Here is a 19826-nt window from a genome sequence, read left to right on the forward strand (position 1 = left end):
GAACAAGAAAGAGTGGTTAAAGGCCATGGAGTCCAAGGTGTCCCTCCCCCCCCTTTACAGATGGGAGGCAGCATGGCGGAGTCTCAGTGGTGTCAAACTCAAATAGAAACGGATCCCTGCCTGTGCTTGTTGACTTAGAAAGCCATAAATTAAGATTATCTATGTTGAATTGTTTTATATATTTTGTTAAACATTTCCCAATTACATTTTTAGCACTCACTGGAGTTTGACACCTTGGATAGTAGATAGCAGGATTTTTAGAACTAAACTTTTATAGATTTGAGTTTCTAAATTTGAATAGAGTTGAGCAGGATTTGGGTTCTAATCCTGATTCAGGACTTCCACTTGTGATATTGAGTGAATCATCTAATTTCTCTGGGCCTCTGTTTCTTCATCTGTAAAGTGAGATTTAGACTCTGATCTCAGAGATCCCTTCCAACTCTCAATATGATTCTCTAATTGACCTGGAGCCATGAGAGCGTAGACTCTAGACCACACTAATATTCAACAACAGAGGTGGGATTTAGAACTGAAGGAAGGAAGAAAGGAAGGAAGGTTGGTTGGTCAGTTGGTCAGTCAGTCTAGTAAAGGGAACACTGGATTTGTAGTCTGCAGGCTTGGGTTCTAATCTGGCTGGAGCAATATCACTTGCCCACGTGTTTTCTCCTCTGTCAAATAGAGCGAATAAAACACGTCTCATTCAAGTTGAGTCATAAAATGTCAGGGCTAGAGTGGACATTAAAAGCCTCATTTTACCCCTGGGGTCATGTTTTGCCCAAAGTCACAGAGGTTAAAGAATTGCATTGCCAGGAGTCTAACATGGTGTCTTGACTTCTCTCCAGATCAGAAAAGCTCTCACTACACTATTCCTTGCCAAGAACCCTGCTTCCTCTACAGGAAGGAAGTTGGATTTGTGGATAAGCTTGAAGCTTCTAGGGTATGATAGAGAGTGGGAACTGGGCCCCAGACCATTCAGCTTTGATTAAAGCTGAGGAGGTGAACCAACATCTGAAGTCTTTGAGTGGAGTAGAGAGAGACTGATGGCCTTTATGGAAAGCTGAGAGTTTGGTCTTCAGGGAAATTTGGCAATGGGACTAGAGATGCTAACATGCATGCTGTTGTTCTTGGTCTGTCTGTCTGTCTGTCTGACATCCCTTGAATCCTGAAATTTTACCCTTAATCTGCTCTACTCTGCCTGGTCTTTCTCACTCATAGTTACCATAGATTTTCTCTCAGCTTCTCATTGCAGACCTTCCTTCTCATCAGAGAATTCCTGTGTGCCAAAGATGTTTCCATTTTTTTCTGCCTGACCCCAAAGGACAGAACTAAAAACAATGGGTAGAAGCGACTTAGAGGCGTTCCTGGGCTCCCAAGGAGAAGCTGCCCCAGAGCAGCCTGGACTCTCTTTGGAGTTCTTGATTCCTGGAGATATTCACAAAGAGGCTGACTGCTTGCCTGCGGATGTTGGGGGATTGGGAAGTTCTTGCATGAGGTCCAGCTGGAGGATGTGTCCATTTCAGTTCTCGAGATTTTCTGCTTACATACAACAAGAATGTTTATTAACTCCTTTTTCAATTTCCCTCATTTTAGAAATATTCTGTTTCTTGGATTTCATTGGCATATAGCAGTGGCATCAAAATTAAATAGAAGTGTGAGCCACCAGTTTATAAATAAGGATCTTTGTGGGCTACTTAGTTTTAAATTTTAATATTTTCCATATTTAAATTAATTATTAATTAATAAAATTAATAATAATAAATAATAATAATAATAATAATAAAATAATAATAAAATTAATAAAAATTAAAAAATATTTAATATTTTGTTATATTTTAATTTTTTTGTTAAATATTTCCCAGGTACATTTTAATCAGGTTCAGACAACCTTGGAAGTGTTCAGGCAACTCTCTAGTACTACTATGAGAAGCAGCCTGGGATAGGGAAGAAAGCTCTTGACATGAATTTGGGGATCTTGTTTGTCAACTGGCTTTGTCTTTGTGGCTTTGGGCAAGCCACTTGCCTCTTTGGGTGTCATTTTCTCCATTTGTAAAGTGAGGGGATTGAATGAAATTATCCCTAAAACCCATTCCAGGAACAGGAGGCTTTATTGAGTCCATTTGACAGATGGAAAAACTGAGAGGCCCATAGAAGGAAGGTAGCTTATGGAGGATCATGTATTAAGACCCATTTCTCAATTCCCACACCAGCATTCTTTTTAGTTAGTCACTCCACATTGGAGAACTTGGTCATGTAGTGTGAAAAATCTTGGAATTAGAATATAGGGGAACTTAGGGTCAAATCTTGACTAATTACTACCTGTATGACCTTGGACAAGTCACTTCCTAGATTTCAGTTTCCTCCTCTGTACAGTAGTTGGACTAGACAGTTTCTAGAGTTCCTTTCTAGACATGAAGACGTCCAACATTGCAAGAGCTGAGCTAAGAACCCACCTGGGCCTCCTGGTTCCTCTTCTGATTCTCAGTTAATACTTTTCAGGGCTGGAGTTATTTCCTGAACTTTAAACACTTCTCTTTGAATACCCCTAACCTAATTCTTCAAGGGCTTTCAGATAACTTTGGGAACATGGGGCCTGTACTTGCTTCAGTATTTCCTCTGACTTCCCCAGACATCCCTATGACAACTTGGAAATTAAAGCTGATCCCATGCCCTATGTCCTAAGGTAGGACTCTGTGCCTAGAGGCCATCTTTCACTCCATAGAGAGCAGACCTGTCTCTGTTTCTGTCATGAGTAGCTGGCAACTCTCCCACAATTGTTTCTCCACGTTGGGCAAGGGAATATTCATCCATGCTGGCCTTTTACAAAAATCCATATTCCTAATGACATTTATCTACCAGTCTTCCATAAGTGTGTGGGTTTATTTTTATTTATTTTTTTGGTCTTGTCACCTTATTCAAGTCTTATGTTCCAGGAGGGCAAGGACCAATATTATGTCTAAACTTTTTATCTGTCTCTGTCCTAGGCATGGTGTTTTGCATACAGTAGATTCTTTTTTTTTCCCCTTCAAATTTTATTTACTTTTTTTTTAGGCCCTTCTGGCCTAGTATCAGTTCTAAGTCAGAAGAGCAAGGGCTGGGCAATTAGGGTTCGGTGACTTGCCCATGGTCAAATAGCTAGGACCTGTCCGAGGTCAACTTTGAACCCATAACTTCCCATCTTTAGGCCTTGTGTTCTATCTACTCTGCTATTTAGCTTCCCCCAGACAGTAGGATCTTAATATGTTTGTTAAAATTGACCACTAAGGTTACTTCCAACATTGAAATTTTATGAGTATGATTTCAGGTTTCTCTACGTTCACCATATACTTTCTTGTACACTGTGGGCGGGCCCTATTGTATTATTTAGGCAGCTGTGTAGTGCAGGGGTTAGAGCTTGGGACTTAAAGTTGAGAAGATCTGAGTTTGGGTCCTGTCTCAAGCCCTTACTACCTCTGTGACCCGGGCAAGACACTTTCCTTCTTCGGTTTCCCTATCTGCAAAATGGGAATGATAATAGGATCATATGAGTTTATAGCATTTGGCAAAACTTAAACTACTACATAAATACTAGCTATTATTATTTGGCTGGGAAAGCCAGTCCATGGACCCACCATGTATGAGCTCCCTTAAAAGGGAGATTATAGGAGCCATCTCTGACTTCTCTTTTCCTCTCCTGGGCTGTTTTTTTTTGGGGGGGGGTGGTAAAGCTGGTATGGAAAAACTGTGTCCTATGGGCTCCTAATCAGCTGGCCCGGCCCGGCCCAGCCCAGCTGGGAATGGGTTTCAAAGGGAAAGTTGACCAGCTGGTATGTGAGCCATGTTAATTCAGTGAAGCCGCTCTGTTCTCTTGATGTTGGTTAAAGTTACGCCCGGCAGCTGTAGTGGAGAATGCGCCTGGGAAACTTGAGGAGGGGCCCTCAGACCCACTCCTCATGTTGCCATCTTGCTGACCCCCATAAATCTCATGCTTGAGGAGGCAAAGGCAAGCAGCTCCCTCTCCCATTGTGGGGTGAAGAGGGGGGTGGGTGACAAAGAAAGCCCAATGGTACAATGGAAGGAGCCCCAGGTGAGGAGTCAGGAGACCTAACTTTTGATCTCAGCTCTCCTGGGAAAACTCATTGTGTGGCCTTGGACGAGTCATTGCCTTCTCAACATCTCAGAGGGTTCATCTTTAAAAGGCAGAGGTTGGACTCTGTGACATCTAAGGTTGGACTCTGTGATGTCTAAGGGCCCTTCCAGCCTTAGCAATCTCTGAATTTAGGGTGTTGGAGGGAATGATGAAGATCAGGGAGAAGTAAGAATGGCAGGAACCAGAGAACCTTTTTGCTTCTCCAAAGGAATCTTCCTCTTCTCTCCCCTCGCCTCTCTTCTCTCAATTCTCACCACAACCCTAAGCTGTTGTTCAGTTGTTTTAGTCATATCCGATTCCTTGTGACCCCATTTTTGGGTTTTCTTGGCAAAGATACTGGAATAGTTTGTCATTTCCTTTCCCAGTTCATTTTACAGATATGGAAACTGAGGCAGAGTTAAGAGATTTGCTCAGGATCACACAGTTTGTAAGTGGCTGAGGCTAGATTTGAACTCAAGATTAATCTTCCTGATTCCAAGCCAGTGCTTTATCTACAGCTCCACCTAGCTGCCCACAACCCTAGGAGGTAGGTGCTATTATTGGATCCCCATTTTTTGAGGAAACTAGTTAAGAGATAAGTAAAGTCACTTTCCCAGGTTCTGAATAACTGAGGTGGAATCTGAACTCTGATCTTCCTAACTCCATGTCTGCCACTGTGCTCCCTTAGCTGCCATATTGCATTACACCTTCAACAGCAGTGTCTCCTTTTGGGGGAGCCCCTGCCCTACCTCCTTCAGAAGCTGTTTGGTTACCCAGTGCCTCCCCATTCACTGTCCTTTAAGAAATTCAGAGGCAAACTCAGATGGACCTGATTCACCCAGACCCTGGATTTCAGAATCAGGTCTCACAGCTCTTATCACAATCTGTTTCACATGGATGTAATCAATCATGGCACAATATCAATCTGTGTTGGTAGGGAGGTGAATCATGAATTCGATCCCCATGCCTTGGGCTTCATCTTCAATTTACTTTATTTTTTTTTAAACTCATACCTTCCATCTTAGAATCAATATGGTAAGAATAAGGCAGAAGAGCTGTAAGGGCTAAGCAATGGGGTGGGTCAAGTGACTTGCCCAGGGTTACACAGCTAGGAAGTGTCTGAGGCTAGATTTGAACCCAGGACCTCCCATCTCTTGGCTTGGCTCTCAATCCACTGAGCCACCCAGCTGCCTCCTTCAATTTACTTTAGAAACTCATTGCAGCTCTGTGCCTCTTTATCAGGGCACAAAGGGTCCTCCCTCCCTCCTCCCTTCCTCCCTTCCTCCCTCCCTTCCTCCCTCCCTCCCTCCCTCCCTTCCTCCCTCCCTCCCTTCCTCCCTTCCTTCCTTCCTTCCTTCCTTCCTTCCTTCCTTCCTTCCTTCCTTCCTTCCTTCCTTCCTTCCTTCCTTCCTTCCTCCTTCCTTCCTTCGTCCTTCCTTCCTTCCTTCCTTCCTTCCTTCCTTCCTTCCTTCCTTCCTTCCTTCCTTCCTTCCTTCCTTCCTTCCTTCCTTCCTTCCTTCCTTCCTTCCTTCTTTCCTTCTTCCTTCTTTCCTTCCTTCCTTTTTTCCTTCTTTCCTTCTTTCCTTCTCTGGCTCCACTTCCAATTTCAGATTTCAAAACTTGAAATGTCCAGCCACCATCTCATTGCCTCTTGCCGATCTCATGCCAACTCCCTCTGTCCCTTTCCAAGGCCACTGACTCTAGTCCCACTTTTCCTTGCCACACCTGGATTGGCATCCTGCCCCCATGCCTTCCCAAGGGAATGCCCTGGCCATTTCCTGAAGCCCCAGAAGACTCCCTGGGGAATAGCATCCTGGTGAGGGTGGCAGCGCCCAGCTGTCCCCTTTGGCCCTTCGGTCCCACCACAGGGGAAGGAGCCCAGACATCATGGAGATCAGATGAACTTGTGGCTGTGTAAGCAGCGTGAGGGCACAGTAGTGAATGGGAATCATCATCTCTGGAAAGATGAATGTTTTATCCTTCCAGCCTGGAGCTAAGGGCCCCTGACATAACACTGGGCACAAAGTTTGGTTGCTTCCAGTTTCAGATCTTGGATTCCCCACAGCAAGTTCAATGTAGTCAGGTGGGGTTAGAATGATGGCATGCCACCCGGCCATTGTTAATGAGCACCTACTCTAGGCAAGGCTCTGTGGCTAAAAGCAAGTGAACTAATCAGTCGCTTAATAAGTGACTTGTTGTTGTTGAGTCATTTCTTTCATGTCCAATCTTCATGACCCTGTTTGGGGTTTTCTTGGCAGACATACTGGAGTGGTTTGCCATTTCCTTCTCCAGCTCATCTGACAGATGAGGAAACTGAGGCAAACAGGGTTAAGTGACTTGCTCAGGGTCACACAGTTAGTAAGTGTCTGAGGTCAGACTTGAACTCAGGAAGATGAGTCTTCCTGGCTAAGACACGGCACTCTCTATGTTGCACCAGTTAACTAGGCAATTATGTGATTTTTGTGGGTTGGAATAAGGGAGATCCTGGGTTTAAATCTCACCCCCATTGTTTACTAGTCTTGAAACTGGTAGCAATCACTTAACATCCATGAATCTTGGTTTTCTTATCTATAAAATGGGGATAACCACGGGACTTAACCCCATAGACTTGTGAAGTTCAAATGAAATGAGCTGTATAAAGTTGGCAATTTTCAAACACTACGTAAATATTAGTCATTTTTTCACAAAGTTTGACAGATCACTTTCCTTTTATTTTAACGTAAAAAATCAACAAACATGGACGTTTTGATATACAAAGAAGAGGAAAAAAGAGGACTGTATATGAAACCGAGCTTCTGTTATGTCTAAGTTTTTAAAAGTGTATATTTAATTTAACACAGTAGTAGCAAGAGTCTTGATGGTGCAGTGCAGGGGCATCCAACTCAGATAGAAATGGGGTCCGCCAAATTCCATATCAGAATCCCTTTAAGCCACAGAGTGACTTAGAAAAAGGCATATTACCATTGTCTGGGATTTATTGCATTTTTATTTATTTTATTAAATATCCCCCCCCATTATCCTTTAACTTGGTCCAAGTGGTCTTTGAGTGTGGCTAGCTGCATGGACTCCACCTCTGATACTTTGGCGTCACAGATAGAAATGGCCTTAGAATTAGAAATCCATCCATCAGCAAATATTTATTGAGTACCCGCTGTGTGCCAAGCACTAAGCTGGGCTTTGGGGGTCCAATCCCTGCCCCCAAGGCGTTCATATTATGATGGCGGGACAAGTATGTACAGCCAGGCCCTGATGGGTACAAATAATGAATTCCTTAACATTTTCGCATTCTTTGAATTTTCATTGTATATTTCCATTGGACTGGAACCAATGATCGTATTTTATATAACTTCAAATAGTGTAAATTCAATTACAGGACTACTTTGTGGCATTTATTATTTGCACTAATTAGGACCTGTGTGTGTATATATGTATAGATATAAATATATGACTTATATTTACATAAAAATTATATATTTTATGCATATACAATTTATATATAAATGCATATTTACATATAATATATATTTATACAGGATGTCCCAAAGTCTCAGTGTAGGTTTAATAGCTTAAATCATTATTAATAAATTAAATAGGGGACAACGAGGTGGCTCAGTGGCTAGAGAGCTAGAACCGGAGAGGGGAGATCCTAGGTTCAAATTTGGCTTCACCTACTTCCATGTTGTATAACCCAGGACAAGTCATTTTACCTCTGTTGCCCAGCTTTTACTGGTCTTTTCTTAGAACCCAATATAGTATCGATTCTAAGATGGAAGGCGTAAAAAAACCCAAAATAACAAAAAACCCTGAGATTTTTCAGTCGTTCCTATGACCTCCATATAAAGAGAATAAATACAAGTAGATGAAAAAAGGTCAAACACAAGATAGTTTGGGAGAGCATCCGCACGGGTGTTTGGTGGGAGTGAGGGAAAGCTTTCTGCAGAAAATGTTTGCTGGGGATGTTTGATGGGAGTGTTGACGCTTGAGGGGAAGCTTGAAGAGAAGGGATTCTCAGAGACACAAGTGAGGAGGGCGCCATTTTCTTGCATGTGGGAAGACCATGTTGAAGACACAGAGAGGGGAGACAGTGTGGCCCCCTGTGACTCAGGGGGATTCTCTTCCCAGTCCCTTGCCAGATGTTACAGAGAGGACCCCTGGATGAGTTAATAGACCTTTGCCTGCCTCAGTTTCTTCTTCTGTGAAATGGGGGTAACAATATCATCTGTCTCCTAAGGTGGTTGTGAGAAATAATAGAACATCTATATATAAAGTGCTCTGCAGCCCTTAAAGCCGACCCTAGAGTTGGAAACCCACCCATCAGCACCTGTTGTGTGTTGAGTATTGGGCTAAATGTTCTCATATTGGGCCATGCTAGGGGGAGGGTGATGATGCTCTGACTGGCCCTTGGTCTTGCAGTGTTAGAGGTGGGACCTTATGGGTTCCCAGTCTGACAGTGATACTGAATGCTGCCCTTCATGAGTGTGTCAAATGAGTCATGGGAAAGAAAAAGAAAAAGTGGGAAAGAAGAAGAAAAGTAGGTTGGAGCCACATTGGGGAAGGCCTTGAGTGCCTGGCTAAGGGGCCATGGAAAGATTGTGATGTGGGAAGGCCTGAACTTTAAGGATTTTCCTTTTTGGCAGTAGCTGGAGAGAGAGGGACTGAAGCCAAGGAGTTCCATTAAAAAGCTATAAGAGGGGGCAGCTGAGTGGCTCAGTGGATGGAGAACCAGGCTTAGATATGGGAGGTCCTGGGTTCAAATCTGGCCTCAGACACTTCCTGGCTGTGTGACCCTGGGCACGTCACTTCACTCCCATTGTCTGGTGCTTGGAACCAATACTCAGTATTGATTCTAAGATGAGAGGTCAGGATAAAAAAAAACAATTGGAACAATTTAGATAAGACCTCTGACACCAGTGAGGAAAAAGACAGAACTTGGGGAGACATGGGATTTGGGGGCCATTAGGCTTCGGGGCCTTTCAGGCTGGTGGTCATTTGCGGTGACCTCGAGTGATGTCGGCCTCCTCCATTGGATGTGGTAGGGCCGTGGGTCGTACTAACAATGGCCTGTGATGTGTCCACATTCCGCCCTTTCCCGTGTGGGAGAGCTTTGCCCTGGGAGTCTGGTCACTGGGTTCTGGCTGTCTGTTACCGGTTTGTCCCATTCTCTAGCTGAGCCCCAGTGAGATGGCATGGGCGGCCGAGCCTCCTGACCCCCTCCCCCCCAGGAGGCTGACAGTGTGTGCCCACCCGTCCGGGGGGCCTCGAGCATCAGGGATCCAGCCCCCCTCCCCAGGGCCTCCTCTCTGGAGTATCCCCGCTTCCAACGCAATGGCAGTGGGAAGAACGCTTTAGATGTCCCCCAAAGCTCCCTTTTCTGCCCTTCTTCCCCAGGACCGTGGCAGCCCTGGGGATGCCGGTTTCAGAGCTGGAGAGATGGAAGGGGCCTTAGAGAGGCTCTCATCGAATCCCTCCCATTTTCCAGATGAGGACACCGAGGGCCACGCGGGTGGCGGGAAGCTGGGGTGGGAGTCCGGCCCGGGCTCTTGGGTCCCAGATTGTGTTCTGCCTCTGCTAGGAGAAGGTGCCGACGGAGCGGGCGTGTGCGTGGGTGCAGGGGGAGGTTGGGTCACGTGGCCCCGAGCCCCCCAGCGAGCTGGGGACAGCCCCTCCGCTCTCCAGATGTGCCTTGCGTGGCTTGCCTCGGATGGCTCTGTTTGTGCTCGGACTTGCCGACCTCTTTCATGGTGCGAGCCCGATGAGATCAAAGCAGCCTGGTTAAACAGGCCCTCTATTTGTAAAGCGCACCCCCCTTCTGGCCGTCCCCAAGATCCCCCAATCTCACAGGAAAATATTTACACGGGCGTCCGGGATTACGGACCGGCCTTCCCAGCTCTGCCCTGCCCGAGCCCCGCATCGGGAAGGCCTGGAGGTAACTCAGAGGCCGCCTCTTCAAAGGCTGGGGGGGATTTGCAGCGGGCGGGCAGGCGGCTCACTTCAGAGGCCTGGCCCCGGGCCAGGGGGCCCCGGAATGAATGCCAGGCGGTTGGTGTGTGCGAGGAAGGGAGGGAGTGGTGGAAGGGTGGGGTAGCTGGGCAGGAGAAAGCAAAGCTTGGGAGGGGGGCTGCTGTGGACAGATGGATGGACAGACGGAGATGTGCCACCGGAGGGTGGGGCATGGGGCCTTGGGGCGGCCAGCTCGGGGGTCAGAGATGCCATCCCCCCCTCCCAGCCCCACTCCGAGGTTCATGGAGGGCTTTCTGAAGGGCAGGCAGCCTGATGAAATAGGCTTACCGCTGCTGTTAGACCCATTTTATAGATGAGGAAGCTGAAGCACAGAAGGATAAAAATCATTTGCCAGAGGCCACCCAGGTAGAATCAGATCCCAAATAGATACTGAACTCTGCTGCTCCTCCCGAAGAATCCCTAACCCTCTCTTGTGTCCTTAGTTCTTCTAAGAGTTTCCAAGGCACTCACTGCTCTCTGCTTCCTGCAGGATACCATCCAGACTCTTCAATCTGACCTTCAAGGCCTTCTGTGTGTGGGATCCGCGGTTGACCAGTCTCTCTCCCACCACCTTCCCAAAGTCTGTCTGTCCTTCAAGGCTCTGCTAGCTCCCCTGACCAGCCCTTGAGAATAAGAACTGCTCATTTCTGTGACTGTAGGGTCTTACCAGAGGACCTTTCTCCCGCCATTCCCTGGGTGTTGGGGTAGTATTAGTTCTGTTTTAAATGAGATCAGGATTGAGAGAGATGAAGGGACTTACATGGGTGCGCCCAGCTAGTCTGCATGTGGACCAGAACTTGCTCTCTCTAAGTCCCAATGACTTCCCAGACTGGCCCTAGTCACCCGTTGCCTTTGTATAGCTGCTGTGTGTGTGTTTCACCAAGAAACTGATGAGGGCTGCTCTTCCGCCATTTTCCCAGACACTCTGGGGTCCCAGGGAATGCCGGTGGTCTGTAGAGACCTCCCTCTGCCCGGCTGGACCACTCACCCCCTCTCTGCCTGTCTCCACAGACGATGTCACCGTGAGCAAAGAGAATCCAGGACCCGAAGGCCCCAACGGTGAGCAGGAAGACACGTCTGGCAAACAGTGGGGTAAGAACTTGTGGCGTCCTCTCAAGCTTCGTTACTACTCACCAGAACCCCGGGGCCCAGACCAGGGGAAGGATTGATAGCCCTACCGTCCTCAGCCTCAGGGGACCAGAATGGGGTACTGCGTTCAGCTCTGCTTTTAGGAGGACATTGGCAAACTGGAGGGACCAGAAGAGAGACAGCTGGACGCCGCATCACATGAAGGAACCTGGAATATCTGTCCCAGAGAGGAGAAGACTTAGAGGGCCACGATAGCTATCTTTAGCTACAGAGCAATCTGGTTGAAGAGGCTTACGTTTGTTGAGGACTGCTTAAGTGGTGTAAGGGGAGGGGAACTAGGAAGAATTCTCCCTCTATACACACATGTGTGTGTTCACATTCTCTGTCTCTGTCTGTCTGTCTGTCTCTCTCCCTCTTCCACCTCCCTTCCTCCTTCTTTCCCCTTTCTTTCCTTACTCACTCACTCACTGTCTCTCCTTCCCTGTCTCTCCCCTTCTCCCTCTCTCTCCTTCTCTTCTCTCTCCCTCTTCCCCTCCCTTCCTCCCTCTTTCTCCTTTCTTTCCTTAGTTACTCTGTCTTCCCCTTCTCTCTCTCTCTCTCCCCTTCTCCTCCTCCTCTTCCTCTCTCTTTCTCTCTCTCCCTCTCTCCTTCTTCCCCTCCCTTCCTCCCTCTTTCTCCTTTCTTTCCTTAGTTACTCTGTCTTTCTTCCCCTTCTCTCTCCCTCTCTCTCTCCCTCTTCCCCCTCCCTTCCTCATTCTCCCATTCTTTCTTCACTCACTCACTCACTCACTCACTCACTCTCTCTCTGTCTCTCCCTCTCTCTCTCTCTCTGTCTCTCTCTCTCTCTCTCTCTCTCTCTCTCTCTCTCTCTCTCTCTCTCTCTCTCTCTCTCTCCCTCTCTCCCTCTCCCTCTCCCCCCTCTCCCTTTCACTCCCTGTTTTTCTCTGTCTCTCTCTGTCTTTGTTTATGTCTCTGTCTCTCCCCCTCTCTCTGTTTCTATTTCTCTCTGTCTCTGTTTCTCCTCCCTCCTTCCCTCCCTTTCCCATTGGTACTTACTAACCTATAAATCTTCCTGGTCTGTTACTAACACATAGGTCTGAATTTGATTTCAGATCCTTTCTTGTTTTTGCTTTTATGGGAGAGGAAGGAGATTTAGAGAATAGGAACATGAATGTGGGTCCTGGCCTGGCTGTCAAGGTTTGTGGGTTGGGTTACCCCTGGGGATGGCAGGAACTTAGAAGATGAAAGTCCCCAGTTTGCACAGAGATGTCTCCCCAGGATGTAGGAGAGTCTGAGGAGTGGGGCAGGTATAGTCACTAGAATCTAGAACAGAAGACTAAGAAATTCCAGAGCTCTGAACTTTGATGATGGCTAGACTCCAGGACCTAGATCATGAGTCCAACCCTTTGGAAGTGTGAGTCCCAATTTCAGTGCCCAGAATCTCTAGGGCCTGAGATGTGGAACTCAGAAGGGTTTGTTTTGTTTTGTTGTTTTATTTTTTTTTTCTTGAAACTGATAGCTGGTGGTAACTGGATTTTGGAATTAGGAGAAAAGAACTCAGAGCTTTGGGATGAATGTTGATAAATTAATTGGTTACCAGAATGGATGCAGTGTGAATCCAAAGTCTAATTCCTGATCATATTCCTGACTTCTAGAGTTATTTCTACCTCTTCCCAGGCTGCTTTGGGCCCTGGGCAGCTAGTTGATTATCTTCCAAGGATTAGTGAAGTCCAAGTCCAGCACATAAATACCCCAGATCTCTGGCTATTTACCCCTGATGAACTGATGGAAGTTAGGGCTTGGCTTGTGGGGCTGGAAGTGATCAGTAGGACAGAGAAAGATAAAGGAATAAAAAAAGGAAAGACCTTTTAGATCTGGAAGGGTAATAAAAGGGTCTTGAAGAACAAACCCTCCCCATTTTCCTGCTTTGTTGAATCTTCATTTTCTCAACCAGATCCTGGATTTCTTCTTTTTCTTAAAACACTTACTTTCCATCCTAGAATCAATATGGTGTATTGGTTCCAAGGCAGAAGAGTTATAAGGGCTGGACAATGGGGGTTAAGTGACTTGCCCAGGGTCACCCAGCTGGGAGTGTCCAAGGCCAAAGTTGAATGTGTGTCCTCCTGACTTCTAGTTCTGGCTCTCTATCTACTGAGCCACCTGGCTGCCCCAACATGAATCTATCATGAGAACCTATATGTAATTGCTTTCTGAAATGTAGAAAGAATTCATGATTTTTTTTTAAACTCACTTTCTGCCCTACTAACAACTCTAAAATAGAAAGGTAAAGGCAAGGCAAAGAGGGCTAAGTTATCTGCCTGGAGTCACATAGCTAGGAAGTATCGGAGGCCAGATTTGAACCTGGCACCTTCCATTTCCAGACCTGGCACTCTGTCCACCGTGCCACCTCTCTGCCTTCTAGATTGAGAACTCCCTGGGCACAGAGACCTCACTTCTCCCTCCTGTCTTCCTCAGCCCTTGCCAAGGTGCTGAAGAATTGACTTTTCTCCTCTGTAGTGAAGCTGACCTCTCCTTACCTGGACTTTTTCTGCCCTTGCAGCCCGACCTCGGTTCACACAGCCCTCCAAGATGCGGCGGAGGGTGATTGCCCGACCCGTGGGCAGCTCTGTCCGGCTGAAGTGTGTGGCCAGCGGCCACCCCCGGCCAGACATCATGTGGCTGAAGGACGACAAGACCTTGACACCCCAGGAGGTGGGTGAGAACAAGAAGAAGAAGTGGACGCTCAACCTGAAGAACCTGAAGCCCGAGGACAGCGGGAAGTACACGTGCCGCGTCTTTAACCGTGCCGGCGAGATCAACGCCACCTACAAAGTGGAAGTCATCCGTGAGTGTCCGATCGCCCCACTTCCCCCCGTGGCAGAGACCTCAACCCAAGCCTGGGCCATGAGGGCCTGGAATGGGGTGCTTTGGGGTGACTTTGGATTCCCACTATCCTCTCTCTCTTCTTTCCCTTATCCTCTGCACCTCAAGTTCATCAGGGTCCCCTTTGGTCATCCATCTCTCCAGCCAGCACATCAGCTTTCTCCTGAGACTTTCCAAGGGAAGGTTTAGGGGAAGCCTTGGCTTCTTGTTGCAAAGGAGAGGGACATCCATGCGACTTGCTCGATTATTCCTCATAACTCAGATTTTTATATATTTGATAGTGTTTTATCTTTCTAGTCTCTCTTGAGGTCTTTTTTTTTTTGGTGGTTCTAAGGTTCATTTTCATTTCTCTTTTGCTTACATGACATCTAACAGCCCCTCTTCCTCCCCCAAAGGCAGACTATTGTCCCCCCTACTTCAGGAAAGTCATAGGGAACAGCAAGCATTTTTAAAAATTATTATTTATTTTAAAAATCCGTTAAAAATTTTTTTTATTTCTGAATTTGCTTCCTTCTTAACACTCTTCCCAACCTATTGTGAAGGTTAAGAAATGTGATATTCATTTTACATATGAAATCCTATAAAACATTCCGTATTAGCCATAAAGCAAGAAAAATAAGGTGAGAAAATTATCGTTAATTCCACACTCAAAATTCATCAGTTTTCTTTGTGAGTGAGTCATTTAACCCCATTGCCTAACCCTTGCCCTTCTGTCTTAGAATTGTTACTAAGACAGAAAATAAGGATTGAAAGGAAATATCAGAGTAGAGCTGGGCTTCTTTCTGCTTGACGAGGTCCATCGAGTCTTCTGAGAAATGGATGGGGTGGTGGCTGGGGGGGGGGAGAGAGAGAGAGAGAGAGAGAGAGAGAGAGAGAGAGAGAGAGAGAGAGAGAGAGAGAGACAGAGAGAGACAGAGAGAGAGAGACAGAGACAGAGACAGAGACAGAGACAGAAACAGAGAGAGAGAGAGAGAGAGAAAGACAGACAGACAGACAGAGACAGAGAGAGAGAGAGAGTCAGACGGACAGACAGACAGACAGAGACAGAAACAGAGAGAGACAGAGAGAGAGGGAGAGAGAGAGAGAAAGAGAGAGAGAGAGAGAGAGAGAGAGAGAGAGAGAGAGAGAGAGAGAGAGAGAGAGGAGAGAGAGAGGAGAGAGAGAGAGACAGAGACAGAGACAGAAACAGAGAGAGAGAGAGAAAGACAGACAGACAGACAGAGACAGAAACAGAGAGAGAGGGAGAGAGAGAGAGAGAGAGAGAGAGAGAGAGAGAGAGAGAGAGAGAGAGAGAGAGAGAGAGAGAGAGAGAGGAGAGAGAGAGAGGAGAGAGAGAGAGTCAGACAGACAGAGACAGAAACAGAGAGAGAGAGAGAAAGACAGACAGACAGACAGACAGACAGACAGACAGACAGACAGAGACAGAAACAGAGAGAGAGAGACAGAGAGAGAGAGGGAGAGAGAGAGAGGAACCGCTGACCAGGTTCTCTCGCTCACCCATTTCAGAACGCACCCGCTCCAAGCCCATCTTGACGGGCACCCATCCAGTGAACACCACAGTGGATTTTGGTGGGACGACCTCCTTTCAGTGCAAGGTGCGCAGTGACGTGAAGCCCGTGATCCAGTGGCTGAAGCGAGTTGAGTACGGCACCGAGGGCAAGTACAACTCCACCATTGACGTTGGTGGTCAGAAGTTCGTGGTGCTCCCCACTGGCGACGTGTGGTCCCGGCCCGATGGCTCCTACCTCAACAAGCTCATGATCACCCGTGCCCGGCAGGAGGACGCAGGCATGTACATCTGCCTCGGCGCCAACACGATGGGCTACAGCTTCCGAAGTGCCTTCCTCACTGTGTTGCCAGGTAAGGCCCCAAAGCTGGTGCCCTGGATTGGGTCCTTGACATCTCCGGTGGCCCCGCAGCCTTGTCTTGGGCATTTGGGGGTGAGGGAGGCTGTGAATAAGAGAAGTCCCAAGAGGTAGACATCCTAGGATGATGGATGAGTGCATCTGATTGGGACAGAGGAAAGAGCGCTAGATTTGGAGTTTAAAGAGCTTCTACCTGGGTTCAAATCCCAGCCTGGCTACTTAACTCTTACTTGTGTTGACCTTGGGTGAACCGCTTTTACTCTCCAGGTCCTCAGTTTCCTTATCTATAAAATGGGGTTGGACTCTGGATAATCTCTATGATCTTTAGGTTGGACTGTGGTTCTGATTCCTAAACCCAATTAGAGCCCCTTTTGGTACCTTCCTCCTGGGTGGGTGGTCCTCAAAATTCTTCAGGGTCCAGGGTTTTTGTGCCCCCCTAAACTCACCCTATTTGGGTGATTGTGTGGCTTCCCTCTGAGGGCAGCCCTTCTACTAACCCCTTTGGGGGCCTAAATCATCTCCTCATTGACTGCCTTTTAATGGTGACTTTCCCCCCTTTTTATGTCCCCTTTCATCTCTCTGTCTTCCTTATTTCATAACTCATTTCCTCATCATTCCACACTATTTTTCCTTGTCTCATTTTGCCTCTGCATCTCCCTCTTTCTTTATGTTCCTCTCTCCTCCTCCTTTAAATGTTCCCCCCATTCTCTGCCTCGTCCCATAACCCCCTTTTTGTGTCCCCCTCCATCTCTCTGTCTTCCTCATTCCATACCTCGTTTCCTCATGGTCTCATGCCATTTTTCCTCGTCTCATTTTGTCTCTGCATCTCCCTCTTTCCTCCTTTAAATGTTCCCCCCATTTTCTGCCTTGTCCCATCTCCCCATTTTGCACCCCCCTCTTTGTTTCTTCCCCTCGACCTCTGTCCCACCTTTCTCCTTCTGAATTCTGGGATGCGCCTTTCCCTCCATCTCCTTCTCTCTTCCTTCCCCCACCCTGCCTCTGTCTGCCCCTCTCCCTGGCCGCCTGTCTGTCTGTCTGTCCCGGCCTCTCCCCTTTACAGATCCCAAGCCCCCCAGCGGCCCTGCGGCACCTTCGTCGGCGAGCAGCCTGCCCTGGCCGGTGGTGATCGGCATCCCCGCCGGTGCCGTCTTCATCTTGGGCACCGTCTTGCTGTGGCTGTGCCAGACTAAGAAGAAGCCATGCTCCCCCCCTCCGGCAGCGCCGGGCCACCGGCCGCCCCCCCGGGACCGTGCGGGCCTGGCCGGGGTGCCCGATAAGGACTGCCTGACCGCGGGCCATTATGAGGATTACGGGGTGGGAGCTCAGCCCCCGCTGCCCCCACCGGCGCAGCAGCACCTGCTGGGCCAAGGCCCGGGGCCCACCGCCAAGCTGTACCCCAAGCTCTACACAGACATCCACACCCACACGCACACCCACTCCCACTCCCACGTGGAGGGCAAAGTTCACCAGCACATCCATTACCAATGCTAGGTGGCACGGCCGAGGTGGCGGGCATTCGAGATCCCGGCTCTGCGCGGGCAGGCGGGCGAGCCGGGCCCCGGGGTGGGGGGCGCCCCTGCCGGGACCCACCGAGACCCCTCGTGGGGTGGGAGACGCGGAAGGATGCCGAGGGAGCCACCGGAGACGGGACTTGTGGACGGACTCCCTGAGCGAGCGAGACGGACAGATGGAACCTCAGAAAGAGAGAATCTATATAAAGAGTTCTATTTTTTTGTGACATTGCAGTGAATCTATAGAGATGGGATAATGAAGGAACCCCTCCCTGCTCCCCCTGCCCCGCTCCTGCTCATCGACGCTTTAGGCCCCTGCGCCCCGGCCCTGGCCCCTGAGCTGGTGGCTGCTCTGCCAGAGGCTTCCGGGCTTTAAAGAAGCAGAAGATGCCCTTCATCCCCTGCGTGCCCAGGCCCGAGGCTGTGGGGCTAGAGGGGGGGCCAGCCTGGGACGAGAGGAAAGGCCCATCTGACCTCCCTCGGGCCTGCTCTGGCCTCGGGGCCCGGGCTTGGGCTGGGGGGTGAGGGGAGAGGAGTGCTGGGAAAGGCCAGGGGGCCGCGGACGCTCCGAGAGCCCCAAGAGGGCCCCGTCGTCCGGTGGGCTCTCCAGACCTCCCCTCAGCCCCCCAACCGTCCCCCTTGCTATTTATATTTAAGAAATTAAGAAAATAATAATAATAATATTAATAATAATAATAAAAAGGAGGGCCTTCCTGAAGGTGGCCAAAGGCCCCCCAGAGTGGAACAGCTGTTTGTTTTCAGGGTTGGTCCAGTGGATGGCCTGCTCCCATGGAAGGCTCGCCCTGGGTGGCCCGTCCGGGGCCCAGGCTGACCCTTCAGAGAGATGCTGGGGCCCAGCTCTGCGTAGACCACAGCCGGACGTCAGTGCAAAGGAAGGACCCTGTGAGGCCTAGAGAGTGTCTAGGCAGGGGCGTGTATGTCTAATTTATTTTGTTCATCGTGGTCGGACAAAGTCTGTGCTTTTCCTGCAAGCGGGTTTTCTTTGTGTCCATCGGCCGGCCTTGGAGCGTCTGCCCTCCCTGGGAGCCCGGCGTTCCCTTCCTCAAGGAGGGAGCCCGATTCCAGCCGCCGGGAACGTGCCTGGCTCCTTCCCTTCTAGTCTGGGGGATGAGGGGAAGTAGAGGATCCGAACCTGGCCAAAGGCCCCTCACTCTCTTCTCCTTCCAAAATCAGGCACATTTGGATTTTGAAAACTTTTACACCTTTTTTGATTCCTAAAAAAAAAAATAAAAAGTTTCTGCCGGTTCTTGGAGGGCAGGGGAAGAGAATGCATGTGGGAGTGGGGGCCGGCCTTGGCCACTAGCCCTTGGGGTGGAAGCGTGGACTCTGCTCTGTCCCGGGGACCCGGTGCTAGACCCTTAGATCCCACCGAGGCCAGAGCTCAGGCCCCAGAGAGAGAGAAGCCTTCCTCCTCCCCCCTTTCGGAGCCCTATGCTGCTAGCTTCCCCATGCACCCCCTCATCCGTCTCCTGATTTGCTTTTACACCCAATGTATTCATCTCCCCACTTTGCAGGCAAGGCAGCCGAGGCCCAGATTAGACCCCGCCCTGGACTCCTCCCTGCCCTGACCCAGACTTTAGGATGCTCTGATGCTCTTGCTAAAACTGCCCTGGGCATCTGAACCCTTAAAGCTTGGGGAAAGTGCGTGGCGGACAGAGGAGGCTGGGGAGGACAGAGGGAACGTCTGTGGCTTTTTTACTCAAAATATTTCAAGAGAAGAGAATGTATAAGGAGGTTTAAGTAGGTGAGGGTGTCTGGGAAGGCCTCCCATAGCCGCTGATGGCTCAGGCGGGTCTGGCTGGCCCTTTGGCCAGGGCCATGGCCGTGAGGGGAACCCACGGGACAGGGAGAGCTTGGCCTGACCATCCGCCACCCTTAGCTTCCACTGGCCAACACGATGCACCCTAGACATGAAGTGAAAATCATGAGTCTGTATGTATGTGTGTGTGTCTGTGCGTGTGTCCATGTGTGTGTCTGTCTGTCTGTGAAAGCCCCACCGTCTGTGTTGAGACAATCGTGTACAGTTGGTCCCTTCCTGTTCGATGAAAGCTTTATTGAACATTTACCAATAAATGCGTGAAGCCATGTTTGTCTTGTTTTTTTTTTTTTAGGGGAGAGGGTCAGGGAAGAAGATGGCCCTCAGTGGGGTGAGCGGGGGGGCGGGGGGGTCTTTGTGACTCAGCTCAGGAAGTTCTATAGTACAGTAGTTAAGAGCATTAATCTTACAGCCAGAAGATCTGGGTTTGAATCTGCCCCTGAGGACCTGCATCCCTTTATGGGCTTTGGTTAACCCCTCTGCAAAAGTGAGGAAAATATGGGTGGGACCACTGAATGTCCTGCTACTAACTGCAG

General features: G+C 48.8%; 1 protein-coding gene across 1 annotated transcript in view; it reads left to right on the plus strand.

Moving 5' to 3' along the window:
• Positions 1–19559, plus strand: part of FGFRL1 (fibroblast growth factor receptor like 1) — a 135860-nt gene extending 116301 nt beyond the window's left edge. The window contains exons 3-6 of the mRNA XM_056802283.1: positions 11117–11197; positions 13755–14039; positions 15584–15937; positions 17003–19559. Coding sequence (XP_056658261.1) covers positions 11117–11197; positions 13755–14039; positions 15584–15937; positions 17003–17433 — 1151 coding nt within the window. The 3' untranslated portion in view covers positions 17434–19559. The remainder of the gene's footprint in view (positions 1–11116; positions 11198–13754; positions 14040–15583; positions 15938–17002) is intronic.
• The last annotated feature ends 267 nt before the right edge of the window (positions 19560–19826 follow it).

Source organism: Monodelphis domestica, chromosome 6, assembly GCF_027887165.1.
Source record: "Monodelphis domestica isolate mMonDom1 chromosome 6, mMonDom1.pri, whole genome shotgun sequence".
In the NCBI taxonomy this organism is placed as follows: domain Eukaryota; kingdom Metazoa; phylum Chordata; class Mammalia; order Didelphimorphia; family Didelphidae; genus Monodelphis; species Monodelphis domestica.